The following is a 13908-nucleotide window of genomic DNA, read 5'->3' as shown; positions in this document are numbered from 1 at the left end:
CGTCGCGCCCTAACGAGTCGACCAGCAGGCAAACCGCGCGATTTGTCAGAGGTTGCTCTTTTTCTCGAGCGACTAAATAACACATGTGAGTTTTCTTTTTTTCTTAGCAATTTGAGAAATAGTTAAAATGTACAGCCACAAGAAGCTTCTATGATACAGATCAATTTTAAACTCGAAATTTCGATTTCGTCTCAATGCGATCATCCCTCATCGATAAATGATAATCAACATCATTCTAACGTAACTGAACCCTGCAATGAAATTAATTAAAAAGGATCGCCATTCCCTTTTCCTTCTCCCTTCGAAGAACCTGACCATTCGATAAACCTAATCATCCAGCGAATTGAATAGTCGATTCGCAAACAAGGTACCCTGGCACCCAATTTCGACGCTCCTGAGGGTTGTTCGTGTATTAGAATGGAGGGGATGAGGTGAGGAGAGGGAGAGTACGGCGATGTAACGTCGATATCTCGCTCTATACCAGGCGTCGCGACGCCGGGTGGGGTGACCGGGGGATAGGGGAAAGTTCCACATGGGTAAAATAATCGATAGCGCGACCGATATGTATGTACCGAGAAAGCTTACACGTACACATAGTAGTGACGCGCCAACACCAGGCCACCCTTATGTAGCAGGCGTGTGTGGTTAGCACGCGAGCACCAGCGCGGAGAGACAAAAAGATAGGAAAGTGAAGGGGTGAAGAGGAAGAACGGTCAGCTTGTGCACATAAACGCGTGCTGCCATAAACACGGAAACGAGCCAGAGGGTGGTTAGACAGGGGTGAGACACAGAGTTTGTGTATGACCATAAGGAGAGGCCAGCAGATAATTTACGCGATTGTGGGAAGGGTGAAGGGCGTTTAATGGAGCCCAGTTTGAATTCGTCCAGGATAAACTGCCACTCCGTTTGAAATTTCGGTGAAACTATAAATTGCTAAGGGTATAATTGTAATAAAGATAATACAGCGATAACTTGAAGTCACTGCAAACAGGGTAGAAATATTTATGTAAAAAGAAGAGTTGCACGGTTGCATAGGGAGTTAATTAGAACTGCCATTTGAAGTAATTTCATTTATAGGTTTATCTTCTTATTCTTGATCCTTATTGACCTACCCTGTACAAGGTTTCGAGCAGAATAGATAAGGGTGTTAATATAGCTGGTAAATAATAACGGATTAGAGTAGCGGTTGTGTAGAAAAAGGGGTGGTAGACGAGGAAGGGAGAGCGTGGGCGTAAGATCCGTCCACGTCGTCAAACAGGGGCTGGCTAATAATAACACGCGCGGATTTTCCATATAAATACGAAACCGGTGATAAAGGGATGACAGAGAATGAAAGTAAAAAAAATATACCAGTCGCGTATAAATTTTCTCGTAACCACGTATAGGCGAATTTCACTCCCAAGTTTTCTTGAAAGAAAAAAATAAATGGAACTACCTTCTTGCAAACCTTTCAATTTGTATATCGTTGCGAGGAGGGAGGGGGGGGGGCGAGTAAGACACAAACGTTGACGCATTTGTGTGAAACCATACATGTCCTTCTAAAGAGAAACACGGAGAGGGGCAAACACGTATGCGGGAAGTATGTGCGACCGCAAGTATATGGAACGAGAGAGATAGAGAGGGATGAAGAGAAGAGAAGTGCGAAGAACACGAGCGTAGGTGTTGGTCGAATGAGAGAAAGCGAGACAGGAACAGGGAAACCATATGTACCTAACGTGAAATTTGTACACCCTCGAGCACGCTCGGCGTCCCTCTAGGGAAAATGGCGGTCTAAGCCAACGGAGGGGAAGGTGTCCCTACCACTGGGTATGAGGCATTATGTCTAATTCACAGGGGACACTTTTGTATTCGATAAAGCACAAAATTTTCTCAAATGAATAGTTAGTTCAGGAACGATAACTTCCGGAGGGCAGAAAGGTACCCATAGTTCCTAAAATACACCACCCCCGCAGGAAAAAAGGGCGTGCGTAAACGCATTATTAACTAGTAAAATGAATTCTGTTATCGAAACCTTTTTCACGGACACAGCTACACAAAATGCATCCCCGTCGAGAAAAGGTCTTGGGTCCATTCATACTGGTGCGGCGGCATTTTCTTTGAGTAAACTAGCGAGAGAATCACCCTGTAGAAGCCGGCACCGGGTGCGACACCCGGTGTTGACCACACGCTAGGCACCCGAGATGGGCACCAGGCGCGGAGGGCTCCGAGGTAACACAAATAAGGCCCCGGAGATCTGCAGAATTTAAACATTTCGCGAGATTGCAACAATGTTGCAAGCGCGATATCGCGGCCTCACGTTTTGCAACATTGTTGGGAGCGCGGTGAGCAGTTGTCTCGTAGAATTTTCGCATTTTGTGAGGCATTTGAACTTTCGGGCGCAACAATTAAGATCTACGATTAATATTTCTCATTTTATTTTGAATATCAAGAATTAATTTTCTCCATTGTTCCTCTCTTATGGATCATTCGATCGATAGGGTATTTTAATTTCGCGGCAGGAAGAAAAATCGAAGAATCTTTCTGTATTAACGAGATCTCCCTGTGTTCAAACAATTTTCTACCCGGTGTGCGTCGGCTAGAATGTAATTAAGTTGAAACAGGAAGCCCTCGGTCCTCCTTCGACGTATCCCTCGAAACAGCTACGGTTTCCTACCATTTTTGCTGTGTCCATGGTGTCCGCTTTAACTTTTCTCTATATCGTGTTTCTAAAATCAATGACACGACCACAGTGCCAAAGAGAAAGAATTACTAATTCGATTGGTACGTGAATTTTAAACTTATCGATTAACGATGATCGGTCTACGATCGATCAATTAAGGTCCTTCGCTTCAGACGGACATCGTATGGGTGAAGAAGGTGAGGTCGAGAAGGTTAATCGCAGGAATTGTGAAAGATCATGAAAAGAAAACGGCACGGGCCCCTTCTGCAGATGTCTCGTGAAGTCGCACCTGGCGGCAGGTGGTGGCTACCGTGGGGGTTCCTGTCCACCTTTCACCCCCTTCTCGCCCCTTCCCGTACCTGGCTCGATCACTTTCCGGAGCAGACCGTACCCGATGACTACAGATACAAAAAGACTGGACATACCTTTATTACTGAGATATGGCAACGGTGAACTCTAGACACTCAGTAATGGAATATAGTCATTGATATTTTTTTTTTTAAAGAACGTTTTTATACTTTAAGATACTTTTAGGATTTTTATATTTAGGATAGAGCAGAAGACGCTCGTTCTCGAGGCTGAAATTCAAGACCCCTTCGAAAACATAGGCTAACATATGATCATGGAGATTTTTTAAAAATACACACAATAGTTTAAAGATAAATATAATTTTATTAACTTTTTTTCTCGCTACAGCAATTTTACTGTCAGCCTACATTGTTCATTTTATTTTAATCGTATTCCGCACCGATAGTGATGCTCATCTCTTCGGAAACTATCTCCGTTTGATGGTACCAGCGATTCGTGTCCAAGACGACTGTTTAACAGATTTAACAGACACGATCAAGTAAACGAAATGGTCATACGAATTAATTAAATGATTCAGATTAACTTACTTATTTCACCAGGGTGTACCACGACCTGCAACCTCTTACAGGAGTAATGACACTCCCTGGGTGGTTCCAGGATCCATAATTTCTCTCCTTTTATCTGTGCTTGCCACGACGGATGCTCCACGTTGTCTACCTGGGACGATAAAGTAAGATTTCCTTAATTGTTTAATCGTAAAAGCGAAGGTGAGGAAATAGAACGTTCACTCACGTGTATAGGTGCCCCGTAACCGTGGCTCCCCATAAAAATCCAATCAGTTTTCTCGCTTTCCGCGGTGTCGGGCAGAAAATAAGGCTTTTGATAGTGTTTCCTCAGCACGTTGCCAATTTCGTCGTCGCAGTTGCTCCTTAAACGATGTTAGAATATTAGCAGGTCGTCGATATGTTAATCAGTATCGAATTATCGTATCGCGTAGAATTATTGAAAAAAAGGAATTAAAATACGCGTTGTTCCGATTGCAAGTTTCTAAGTAATTATTTCACGAGATGAATACAGGCTGATACGGTTGACTGTAAGCTCGTTAGCCGGATTGTGTGCATACGTGTGAGCTTTAGGGCGGTTATCGAAGCCTCGTAACTGCACCGTTCACGGGCGCCTCTTACCTACTTCCGGTATCCCCTCTCAAGTCCGTCACAATTTCGAAATACTCGATATTTCATTATCGCGCGATAAATATCAAAATTTGTAGAAGATAAATGTTCGCTTACCAGCCGACGTACCACGGCTTCGTTCCCTTTTCGAGAAGGGAGCGACTGGTGCTCATGTTGAACACCTCCTGAAGATTCTTGAACTCGGTTTTGTACGGGAAGAATTGACAATTCGCGTCCTGTCCTTCGTACAAGGATTTGAAGAAGGAGAAAGAGAATACTTTCGGGGCTGTCCAATTTGTTGTCGCATCGGTGATCACCACCGGTCTTCCGGTATACGCGTAACTATTTCTCGAAACAGAGATATTAAATAGAAAAATATATATATAGAACGAAACGATTAGGAAAATTGTACGAGACGATACCGTTCCTCGAACGAAACAGGTTCCACGTTGGATATCCTGTCAACCTGTTGAACGTCCTGGCACATCGAGCAATCCTCGGCTGGCCGGAAAATGTTCTGCGTGAACGAGGGAAACTCTGCCAAACACTTGAAACAATATTTTTTTCTTCTATTTATTCCCATCCTCGACGACATGTATGTACAGACGCGTCATATACAGAGAAAGGGTTATTAATGAGATAAATTTAATCCACTGCAGTTAGAATTTTTTCAACTAATTAAGAATGGTAACGAGAATTGAGGGTGAAAAATGTATATTATTGCATCGAAAAGAATATATCTCGAAGATATTTTAATCTCTCACCTTGTCGTAGCGAACCGATAATCCATAATTCCACAAAAATTGGCCAAGAATCCAAGCGGGAATCAGTAGAATCCACAGGTGTGTCCTGCGAAACTTGGAACTTCGGGGTTTCAGCAAGGAATAAGCGCGAAGTAATTTAAACGATCTGTTCGACAGACCGGTTCCTTCGATTTTATTCACCAGCGAACGTAATTCCTTCCTCGCGAACTCGAAGGTTTTTCTCGAGGACTCGCCGTTCAATTTGTTGCTATTCACGTCCGTCATGACATAGATTTGTTAAAATTCTTTTGAAATTTTCAATTATTCACTCGGATACTCGATCAATTCCAATTATTAATTTTCCACTCGCTGAATTATTTTTAATTTCTCTTCCGCGGGGATAAATTTATATTCGAAGATCCACTCTTTAGTTATTTCAAGGATAATCAATTTTAATCACCAATAGATTTCAACGACAGTGTTTTTCAATTTACAAATTGTGTTTTTAAGATGGTGTTTGTTTAAGCAATCTTCTTTTTGGAAATTTTTAGATGACCGTGGCTACCGGGGGTTGACAGTGGTTATGGTGGTCGACGTTGAACTGCGCCAGGATCCTTTCACGCGGTTCCACGACGCCAAAGGACTGTTGCGCGTGGGGATGATGCGAGCACGGGGGTGTGAAATGAACAAGAATCTGGTATAGCGATTGATTGAAATGAAATTTGTCCGTGGGAACTGGGATCGACGCAATTCCTTTTAACCTTGCTTCGAAACAAGGGAATTCTCAATTGAAAAGGATACCACCTGTTTTTTCCTTTTATTTTCTCTTTTGCTTTTTCGTCGACTTCCATTTAGTAGAAACGTAGATAAAAAAAAAAAAGAAAATGGAACACGCGTTACGTTAATATGGCGGTCGAGTGGATCCTGTCGATTTCCTTATCGCATGGAGCAGGTGGTGGTGTTCATTGAGCCGCGAGGATTTTCTTGTTAAAATACAATCATTGAGGCAACGCTTATCGAACGTTCCCATTTCCTTAACTCGTTTACTTTTCGTGTGTATTTCACCGAAAATCAATTCGAAACATCATTTATTTATTGCAATTAAAAGAACATACGCAATTTGAGAAAAACTGAAATCTCATCATGTATGTAAAGCGCAAAGACGTCCGTCCGTGTCACTTCTCAACATGAGAACTACTAGGGTTAGAGATACGCTTTATAAGTAGTTAGAAAGGTCTCGCTGAGACTAGCTCAAAGCCGTTGCGTTTGTGGGGCTAAGTGATCGGGGTCAAAAGTTACAGAGATTTCAATTTTTCTATAGAAAGTCTATGGGTCGCTCATTTCAGTTGCGCGCGCATTCCCTTAACGATACGTAATGTATCGGCAGGGGCACTAAACCCGGGAGAAGTAAAGAAGAAGAAGCGATCAAGACTTGATATTTGCCGATTTCTTCCGCTCAGATCATATATATTTACTTATACGAAGAATGAGCGGAGCGCCGGTAACACTCTTTGGATAGCCACCTGATATCATCTTGGGGTATTTGGGACCCCGAAGCACCGTTGACTCTTCCTGTGTACTGACATTATGGTATTCGGGGTGTCTGGGACCCCGAAGCACCGTGACTGCATACCACTATATGTCATCGTGGGGTGCCAGGGACCCCGGTGGCGCTTTTTGCATACCGACCTGTCATCCTGGGGTGTCTGCGACCCCCAAGGCTACGAATTCTCGAAAACAAAGGCTACAAGTTGTCATGTAGTTTCCACCGTTTCTGTATAGATGACGCTAAGATCGAATTTTAAAAATAATTTATGGCGCTCTTTTTAAAATATAAGTTTGTCAAACATTTATTTTGATAGTTCTTCGGTTTCGTAATAAATAAAAGGGTGGTTAGCCGAGGCCCAGCAGAGAGATAAAATCATACATTTTATTCCTCTTTAATGAGCTTGTTAATAAGCGGAAAAAATAAATTAAATAAATTAAATGAACACCGAAGATAAATTAGAAGCATATGTATGTTTAATAGGTTGATTCACACCGCTCGGCGGTCGTACCTCGTTGTAGAAATAAACGGGATTGTTTCGACGACCAGATGGGGTTCGCTTTTTATGATTGCAAATTGACAATTTCCCTGGTAATCTGTTTCTTCATTAACAATCATCCCACACGAATTTGATACATTTTCTTCTTCGACATCCAAGGGATGAGAAAGGGAGATGAAAATGAAAGAACCAACACGCACACGCTGTTTTCAGCGCAATTAAATTCTTTAATTGTTGTCAGTCGGGTTCGAAATACACTAGTCGATCGTTTATCATTAATAATTATTGTATATACGTGGTACTCCTCCGGATATAAATAATACAACGTCAATAAAATAATGACAATATGCGTTCATCCTCTTCGTTTCACTTTCGCCTTAACAAAATTACACGTTGCGTTTATTATTATATTAATTATTACCTACTTCGCACGGTGTTTTTCCTAGTGGAAAGAACACGTACACTGAGAGTTAAATAAAAAAAAAAAAAAAAAAAAACGACGATGATGATGAGAATGATCGAATGACGATGATAATATTATCCCCACCGCGTTTCTCTGAAGGGAAGAGAAACCAGAGGATGATCCTTTGGACAAAAACTACGAAATTTTTTAATATCAGACAGCCAATTTAGAAATTAATTAACACGTTAGCTGTGATAAAGATCAGCCACAAATTTAATATACTCGAGTAATTAAAAATAATAAAAATAGAACTTCAATTCTATATTTAAAGAAAATTTAAATGATATGAGACCGAATAGAAAAGAAAAATAGTAAGGAAATAATTTTTCATTAGAAAATTAAGAAAAGCAATCGTTCCACTGATCATCCCCTTTCTCACCCCCGCGTCGGAGCTACATGTTACAATTAATACTAAATGCGTGGTGAAACTCCTCTAATACATCTAAAATGCACATCCATGCTTACTTTTAATGCTCGTTTAAATTTTCTTTTTTTTTTAAATACGTGTACTTGCAGCACTGTAGCCTATCATTGTTATTTTTTTTTTTTTGTTCTTTTCTATACGTTATACGCAGTGTCGCTCTATCTTCATGTACGTATACGTGTGTATGTATGTCTGTTTATGTGTACGTATGGTATGAGCCACGTGTTTCACATGTACATATGAGAACAGGTGAGAGTTTTCATGATATTTTTCTCATTTCCATCTTCTTTTGGCTTCTTCTTTTTTTATTTTTTAATAATCGTCCTTTCATGTCGACGAAATCCTGTTTGTACCTCGAAGAAACTCGTTCGTTCTTCGTGGTTTACTTTCAATTTCTTTTCTTCCTTTTATTCGTTCGTTTCTTGCTATTTTCTTTTTTTCTTTCAAGTAGAATAATGGAGTCGTTCTGATGTAATCACTCGGCTTTTTGTATGCTATCAGTCTTCTCGAGTGATGATCGGTGACGATGATCGCGGTGAAGGGGTGAACTCGCTTGCTATGGGTGATTTTACGATCGATCGCACGGATATTGAACTCGATTGACTCGATTCAATTTTTATAACAGTTTCTATTTTTTTTTTTTTTTTTCATTTTTATACTGTGGAAAAATTTTGGTCGAATCATTTTGGTACATGGAATTGGTAGCAACCCCTTAGACGTTACATATTTATTCATGGATATACGATTGCAAAGATTTAATTGATTATAATTATAGATTTCTTAATGAACATTTTAATATTAAAATTTCAGAAATGTTTCCTTCGAACTGGTGTATAAGATCGAGTTCAATTCGCGTGTCGTTGGTACAGACAGCTCATTAGGCCGGCGACAAAATTGTGTAAAAATCTGTTTAAAAATCGTTAGTAAAACGCGACACAGTGTTTTAAAAAAGTCGTTCGGACGCGTCCATACATTTTCGAGGCTGAATCTCGACGAAATTCATTCATTTTATTAAAAAAAAAATACCCAGATCGATGAATCCTTACGCAACTAAACAGTGACAATCGATTACAAAAGATAAAATTATAATTAAAACACGAAAGAATTAATCGATCCTCTATGAAATCCTTTTTAATTACGTTCGATTCAGGCGATGCCTTACAATAATTATTCGAAAAGTAAAAAATAAAATGGAGATCGACGATAAATTCGAATAGCCCGACTTAAAACACGTAGAATTTTAATTACATAATTACCAATCTTCGTCTGGAGAAAGAAATAATATACAATAATACATAATAAGTCGATAAAAAAGGATAAAAAGAACAATAAGCTCGTTAATGAAGGTACATACAAATCGTAACGCAATTGTATTGCATCGAAATAGCTGCCAACGATTGTCTCCTGATTGCTTTCAAATAAAAGAAAAAAAGGAATAAAATTGCAAAGGTCCCTGAAGAAAGAACAAACAAGACGCTTGAAATACGCTTCGCTTGATCGAACGAGCCTCGTGAAACGGCGACAAAAGCTCAACCTACGATCAATTTGTATAAAAGTGATTGTTTATACTCCTATACAGGGTGTCTTTCTAAGAAAAATAAATGAAATAATACAGAATAACATTTTTTTTATTACTCAAATTTTTCCTGTTTGCTATTGATGAACCCCCAGGGAATTCAACGCGTTAAAAGAGTCAAGATAATAATTAAATGAGGTGCTAAATGTACCCATACCTAACAAAGTTACAAATTCAGCTTCCTCTAAAATAAAAGATAGCATGTAACAAAAATTTCATTATATATTTTTAATATAGAATCAACACCTTGTCGCTATATGTATAATAGACAGACACCCTGTATATAGTAACAGGTGAATCGAAAAGGGGGATGAAGTTACCCTTTGTAATCGTTCACGAGGCATACTTTTCAGGATACAACGAGGCCGTTGCACGACTGTGCCGAGGAAATCAGATTTACCCGAAGGATTAATCGATCAGAGCGTGACTCGATTAATTAACGATTGAGAGAACGTTGGAACATCGAGACGATTGTTCGTCGTTCTTTTTTGCATAGCTGTTCGAGTTTGATATACCGTCAAAGAACAATAAGGGAACGTTTTCCCTCTTTGCGACAAAGCCAACAGAAGATACCTCTTCTAAAAGATTAATATTTATGAATATTAAAAATCGAGTCAATGTGTCGATGTTAAGGTATTCCTTTCTCTTAAGAAACAAAGATAAAATTCATATTTCCTCGACACAGCGCGACAGAACGTTTTCTCCTTCGATCTGTACGAAATAGAAATTTCATTGTCGCTGGTCAGCCTCCAGGATTAATTACTTTCTACAAAATCCTTCGTCGCGTCTCCCTCCACCGATTCCTCTCTTTCGTCCTCCTTAATCCTCGTAGAAAATTAGAAACGTTGTCACATGGAAACGATATAAAGCGGATATCAAAACGTCGATTCGTTCCTGTCGATCCTACAACGATCTAGGAACACGAGGATACTCATTATTTTTTTCTTTTTGCACGATTAAGAATCTCGACTCGTGTCTCGATATTTCGAATCCTTGCTCCCAAAATCAATGAATCCTTCAATATTTCACCGTGCTATCGTAAATTCGATCGCAAGGAGAATCTCAATTACGAAATTTTAGAAATGATGCGAAGAAAATGTCGCATCGATAATTGTTCGATACGTAACACGAGTCGAGAGGAGCGTGTATTTAACTCGCTGAGCCGTGCGTGTCACATCGAGCGGAATGGTCCAAAGTTCTCTCTAAAGAGGATTCTGCGTAACAGTCTCGAACAATAAGCTCGAAGGATGTCTCTCGATTCGCGGAGAGACTCGGTTACGTTGCTTGCTTTCCCGCTGAAATCCGTCGCGACATTGTAATCAGAGTACCATGGGATAAAAATCGATATCACTGGTGTATGAATTCGAACGTGAAGATATGTCTTCGATACAAGATTGAAACATCGTTATAACATTATTTCTAATTCGTAAAAACTTGCAAATTTCAACAGTACGTACTATTTAAAACTATTCAGTTTATACCGGCTTGAAAGTTTATGCTGTTTCATCCCATACGTACACTGTTACAATATCAATAACAAACGTTACGTCGTCTTACAATAGAAACGATCGCACTGATACACATGGCAGAGTAACGACGACACACGTTTCGAGTGGCATATCAACGATCCTTACGATCATCTTCATTCAATAAATTCATTATTTCACGACGGTTTAATATCGATCTCGTCGCTCGTTCGACGATGAACGACGACCTAATCGTGTCGCCTCGAGAGGAGAGATGAATATGTACAAAACTAGGCTGGACAGCTACGAAGATGAGAGAAATCGAAGGAGATATCCTTCTGATGAACATTTGGACCGGTTGAACGAGACGATCGACGAGATTGATCCATTTTACCTTGATCCTGACATGCACACCACCGAACGTTGATATATACACTACCGGTCAAAAATTTTAAACCATTCTCTTTTAACATTTAAGAATTATGTTTGAAGAAATTTTCATAAATAGAAGTATTCGGTATCCCAATTTATCCGACAAATATAATAGTTGTGATAAGCCTGAAATTTTTGACCGATGTACACAAGATGCCTCAAAAAAAGTGAAACAACACGAAAACAGATTCTACGTGTCAAAATGAACCGATAAGTTCTTTACCGTTTTTCGATCTGCAGCCTCGTTTTCGAGATACACGCGATTAAAGATTGCACTTCCGGGGTGCCGTTGAGGAACCCGGAAGTCGAAGATTCGATTCTTTAATCGCGTATATCTCGAGAACGGAGCAGTATATTGCAAAACGGTAAAGAACTTTTTGATTCGTTTTAATACAAGGAATCTTTTGAGACACACCGTATGTACGTATATAACATTCAATGAATGAAAAGAAGATACGCGCGCTATAACGTGTTGCTGTTATACTTTCACGTGGCTAAATCACTTGCACACTCGATTCAACTGTCGTAATAATATTATTTTAAGAAATAGAACAAGGATATATTTATTTGTATATATATAATATATATGTATATATATCTATATATATATAATATGTATATCGGCTATCAATAATGTCATATCTCTGTCAAACATTCGATAATAACATTGAAACATCACATTCTCTGTCTCTTTCATTCTTCTCACATATTTTCTTTTTTGTTTTACTTGGTCTCGCGCGATATATCACTCTACAATATACGAAGAAGAATACGTAAGAATCGTAATAATTTGCGAGTAATCACCATGTGATCCTCCCATTATACATCTGTTCATCATTTATCGTTAATCTTTACGTTTTTCTTTCGCTCGAGAACAAGAGAACAGAGACTTATAGACGCAATACGTGCTTCTTTCGTGAGTGGACAGTTTCACGGGCAAGCAGACGAAAGAAATCATTCAAAAATCAAACATACAAACGCGTGAACACATACAACCGCTCTTTCTTTTTCCTTCTCTCTCTCTTTTCCTGTCTTTCTTTCATTCGTCAAACGATTTGAGAACCGGAAGAAACGAATTGCAGCTCGCTAATGTTCGGCATCCTCGTAATATGCCACACCCACAGCCTCAGAAGTTTACATAATACAATAATGTAGTAATCGATACGCGTACGCGTGTGTATATAATGTGTGTCTCTATAATATATTTATATATTCATTCACTTATACCTTCCTGTATTTATAGCCACGATGCGAGCACCGTGTTTCTACGGGATGCTTTCAATCTGGTGGCATAATCAAAAGGGGGATGATTTTACGTCAAAAAGTAAATCGATAATGTAGAATAACATTTTCTCGTAGAATGGTTTGTTTCTGAATAAATCAAAGTTGAAAATTTATCGAAATTTTCAGTAATGAAGCTTCATACGAAAAAATACCGCTCTATATTTTCTACTTACTCTTTCATATAGATTTCTAATTGTTCCACCAGATCAGAGACACCCTGTATAATCAATAATTATATTATTATTAATAATACCGTCTACTTATTCTTAGTAGTACTTCTGCGGCCATCGATAGCGCCGCCTTAAATCATACATACATATATGTATGTATCCATATATATATAGTATGTATACATATATTAATTTAGAATTGTGCAATGAAGGTTTAGAGCCATTAGTGCGACTACTGCTGCGGATGTGGTTGGACAAGTCGCTTTCCACCTACTTTACACCGAAAGAAACGTGGGGTGCGGAGTGCAATGCTTTTCTTTTAGATTTCTCCGGATAGATCCAAGTTCAAGGAAGTCCTCTCAGCTCTATACACCTCTATACCCTTCTTGTCCTCAGTCTTCCGTTTCCCTCTGTTCGATCATCACTATCATTCCTCTCTTCAACATCCAATGCCCTATCCAGTCTTCTATCTTGAAAATTCAACACCTTTCGAACACCGAGTCCTCCTATGTCTACCGTAAGTCTAGACCTCAGGAGACACCATCCGGCTGGACCACCCTGTTACGTTCAGGAATCATCAACGTGAACCTCAATCTTGCAGACAGCAAATATCCAAGTGCTGTTGGCGACACGAGACTAGACTCAAGGGACACCATATCTTGTTGTACCCATGGATTAACCGCCTCTTCATCCTGAATGCCCTATCCGGTCTTCTACGCTGAACTCGGCGAAACTATGTTTTCTGGCACCGAGTTCCCGCGGATCAGAGTCCCAATTTGTCGCTGGCAACGCGAATCTAGGCTCAAGGTTAGGACACCAGCTTGCCGGGCTTCCAATGGACACTGTACACCCTGTTATACCCATGAATCACCGGCAGAGGCAGCCGTCGAGTTCGGTGGCACGTTCACCGTCGCGGTGCTAGCTGAACCATCCGGGACACCCACCACTCCATCGGCCACCCACTGGCCAGCCGTGGGTGCACCGGCCGCGACTCCTACTCCAGGAACCACCGGGCCCTGACCCTGGCCCTGGCCCACCCCCAGCTCATACTGCCGCTTCTTTTTCTTCTCCAAGTTAACTTGCGCGTAGAGCGGCTCACCGGGTTTCGGTTGCTGCAACACACACACAAGCCAACGGTTAATTAAAGCCCTGGCTGATTGCCGGG

The 13908-nt window shown here is 40.1% G+C and overlaps 4 protein-coding genes across 13 annotated transcripts in view; 2 read left to right on the top strand and 2 right to left on the bottom strand.

The window, feature by feature from the left end:
* LOC114872422 (glutaryl-CoA dehydrogenase, mitochondrial) overlaps positions 1–7425 on the top strand; it is a 78311-nt gene extending 70886 nt beyond the window's left edge. Inside the window, exons 9-10 of one of the 3 annotated variants that reach the window (XR_006829929.1) lie at positions 5435–5580; positions 6344–7425. The gene's annotated coding sequence lies outside the window, so the exon portion shown is untranslated. Of the gene's footprint in view, positions 1–5434 lie in introns of all 3 variants that reach the window. The other 2 variants (XR_006829928.1, XM_046288008.1) reach the window with 2 other exon arrangements.
* LOC114872453 (caveolin-3-like) overlaps positions 1–13908 on the top strand; it is a 191649-nt gene that overhangs the window by 174100 nt on the left and 3641 nt on the right. The gene's annotated exons all lie outside the window — the stretch shown is intronic.
* On the bottom strand, positions 3312–5426 carry LOC114872452. Its single transcript, XM_029179659.2, has 6 exons — positions 4905–5426; positions 4563–4687; positions 4258–4482; positions 3761–3896; positions 3556–3685; positions 3312–3476 (listed from the first exon to the last, which is right to left on the bottom strand). The coding sequence occupies exons 1-6, from the start codon at positions 5166–5168 to the stop codon at positions 3391–3393; spliced, it is 966 nt and encodes a 321-aa protein (XP_029035492.1). The 5' UTR covers positions 5169–5426; the 3' UTR covers positions 3312–3390.
* Positions 9596–13908, bottom strand: part of LOC114872442 (catenin delta-2) — a 29342-nt gene continuing 25029 nt past the window's right edge. For 7 of the 8 annotated variants that reach the window (XM_029179632.2, XM_029179633.2, XM_029179634.2 and 4 more), the window contains one exon: positions 9596–13855. In XM_029179632.2, coding sequence (XP_029035465.1) covers positions 13598–13855 — 258 coding nt within the window. In that variant the 3' untranslated portion in view covers positions 9596–13597. The remainder of the gene's footprint in view (positions 13856–13908) is intronic. The other variant, XR_003788767.2, reaches the window with a different exon arrangement.

This window comes from Osmia bicornis, chromosome 11 (genome assembly GCF_907164935.1).
Source record: "Osmia bicornis bicornis chromosome 11, iOsmBic2.1, whole genome shotgun sequence".
Lineage (NCBI taxonomy): Eukaryota > Metazoa > Arthropoda > Insecta > Hymenoptera > Megachilidae > Osmia > Osmia bicornis.
The sequence above is the reverse complement of the archived record's forward strand: the minus strand, read 5'-3'. Positions and strand labels throughout refer to the sequence as shown.

Coding starts and splice junctions, on each gene's coding strand:
- LOC114872452 (XM_029179659.2), bottom strand. CDS start 5,168: ATGACGGACGTGAATAGCAACAAATTGAACGGCGAGTCCTCGAGAAAA. Junction 4,688..4,904: donor TATCGGTTCGCTACGACAAG/GTGAGAGATTAA, acceptor TATTGTTTCAAG/TGTTTGGCAGAGTTTCCCTC. Junction 3,686..3,760: donor GTTACGGGGCACCTATACAC/GTGAGTGAACGT, acceptor TTATCGTCCCAG/GTAGACAACGTGGAGCATCC.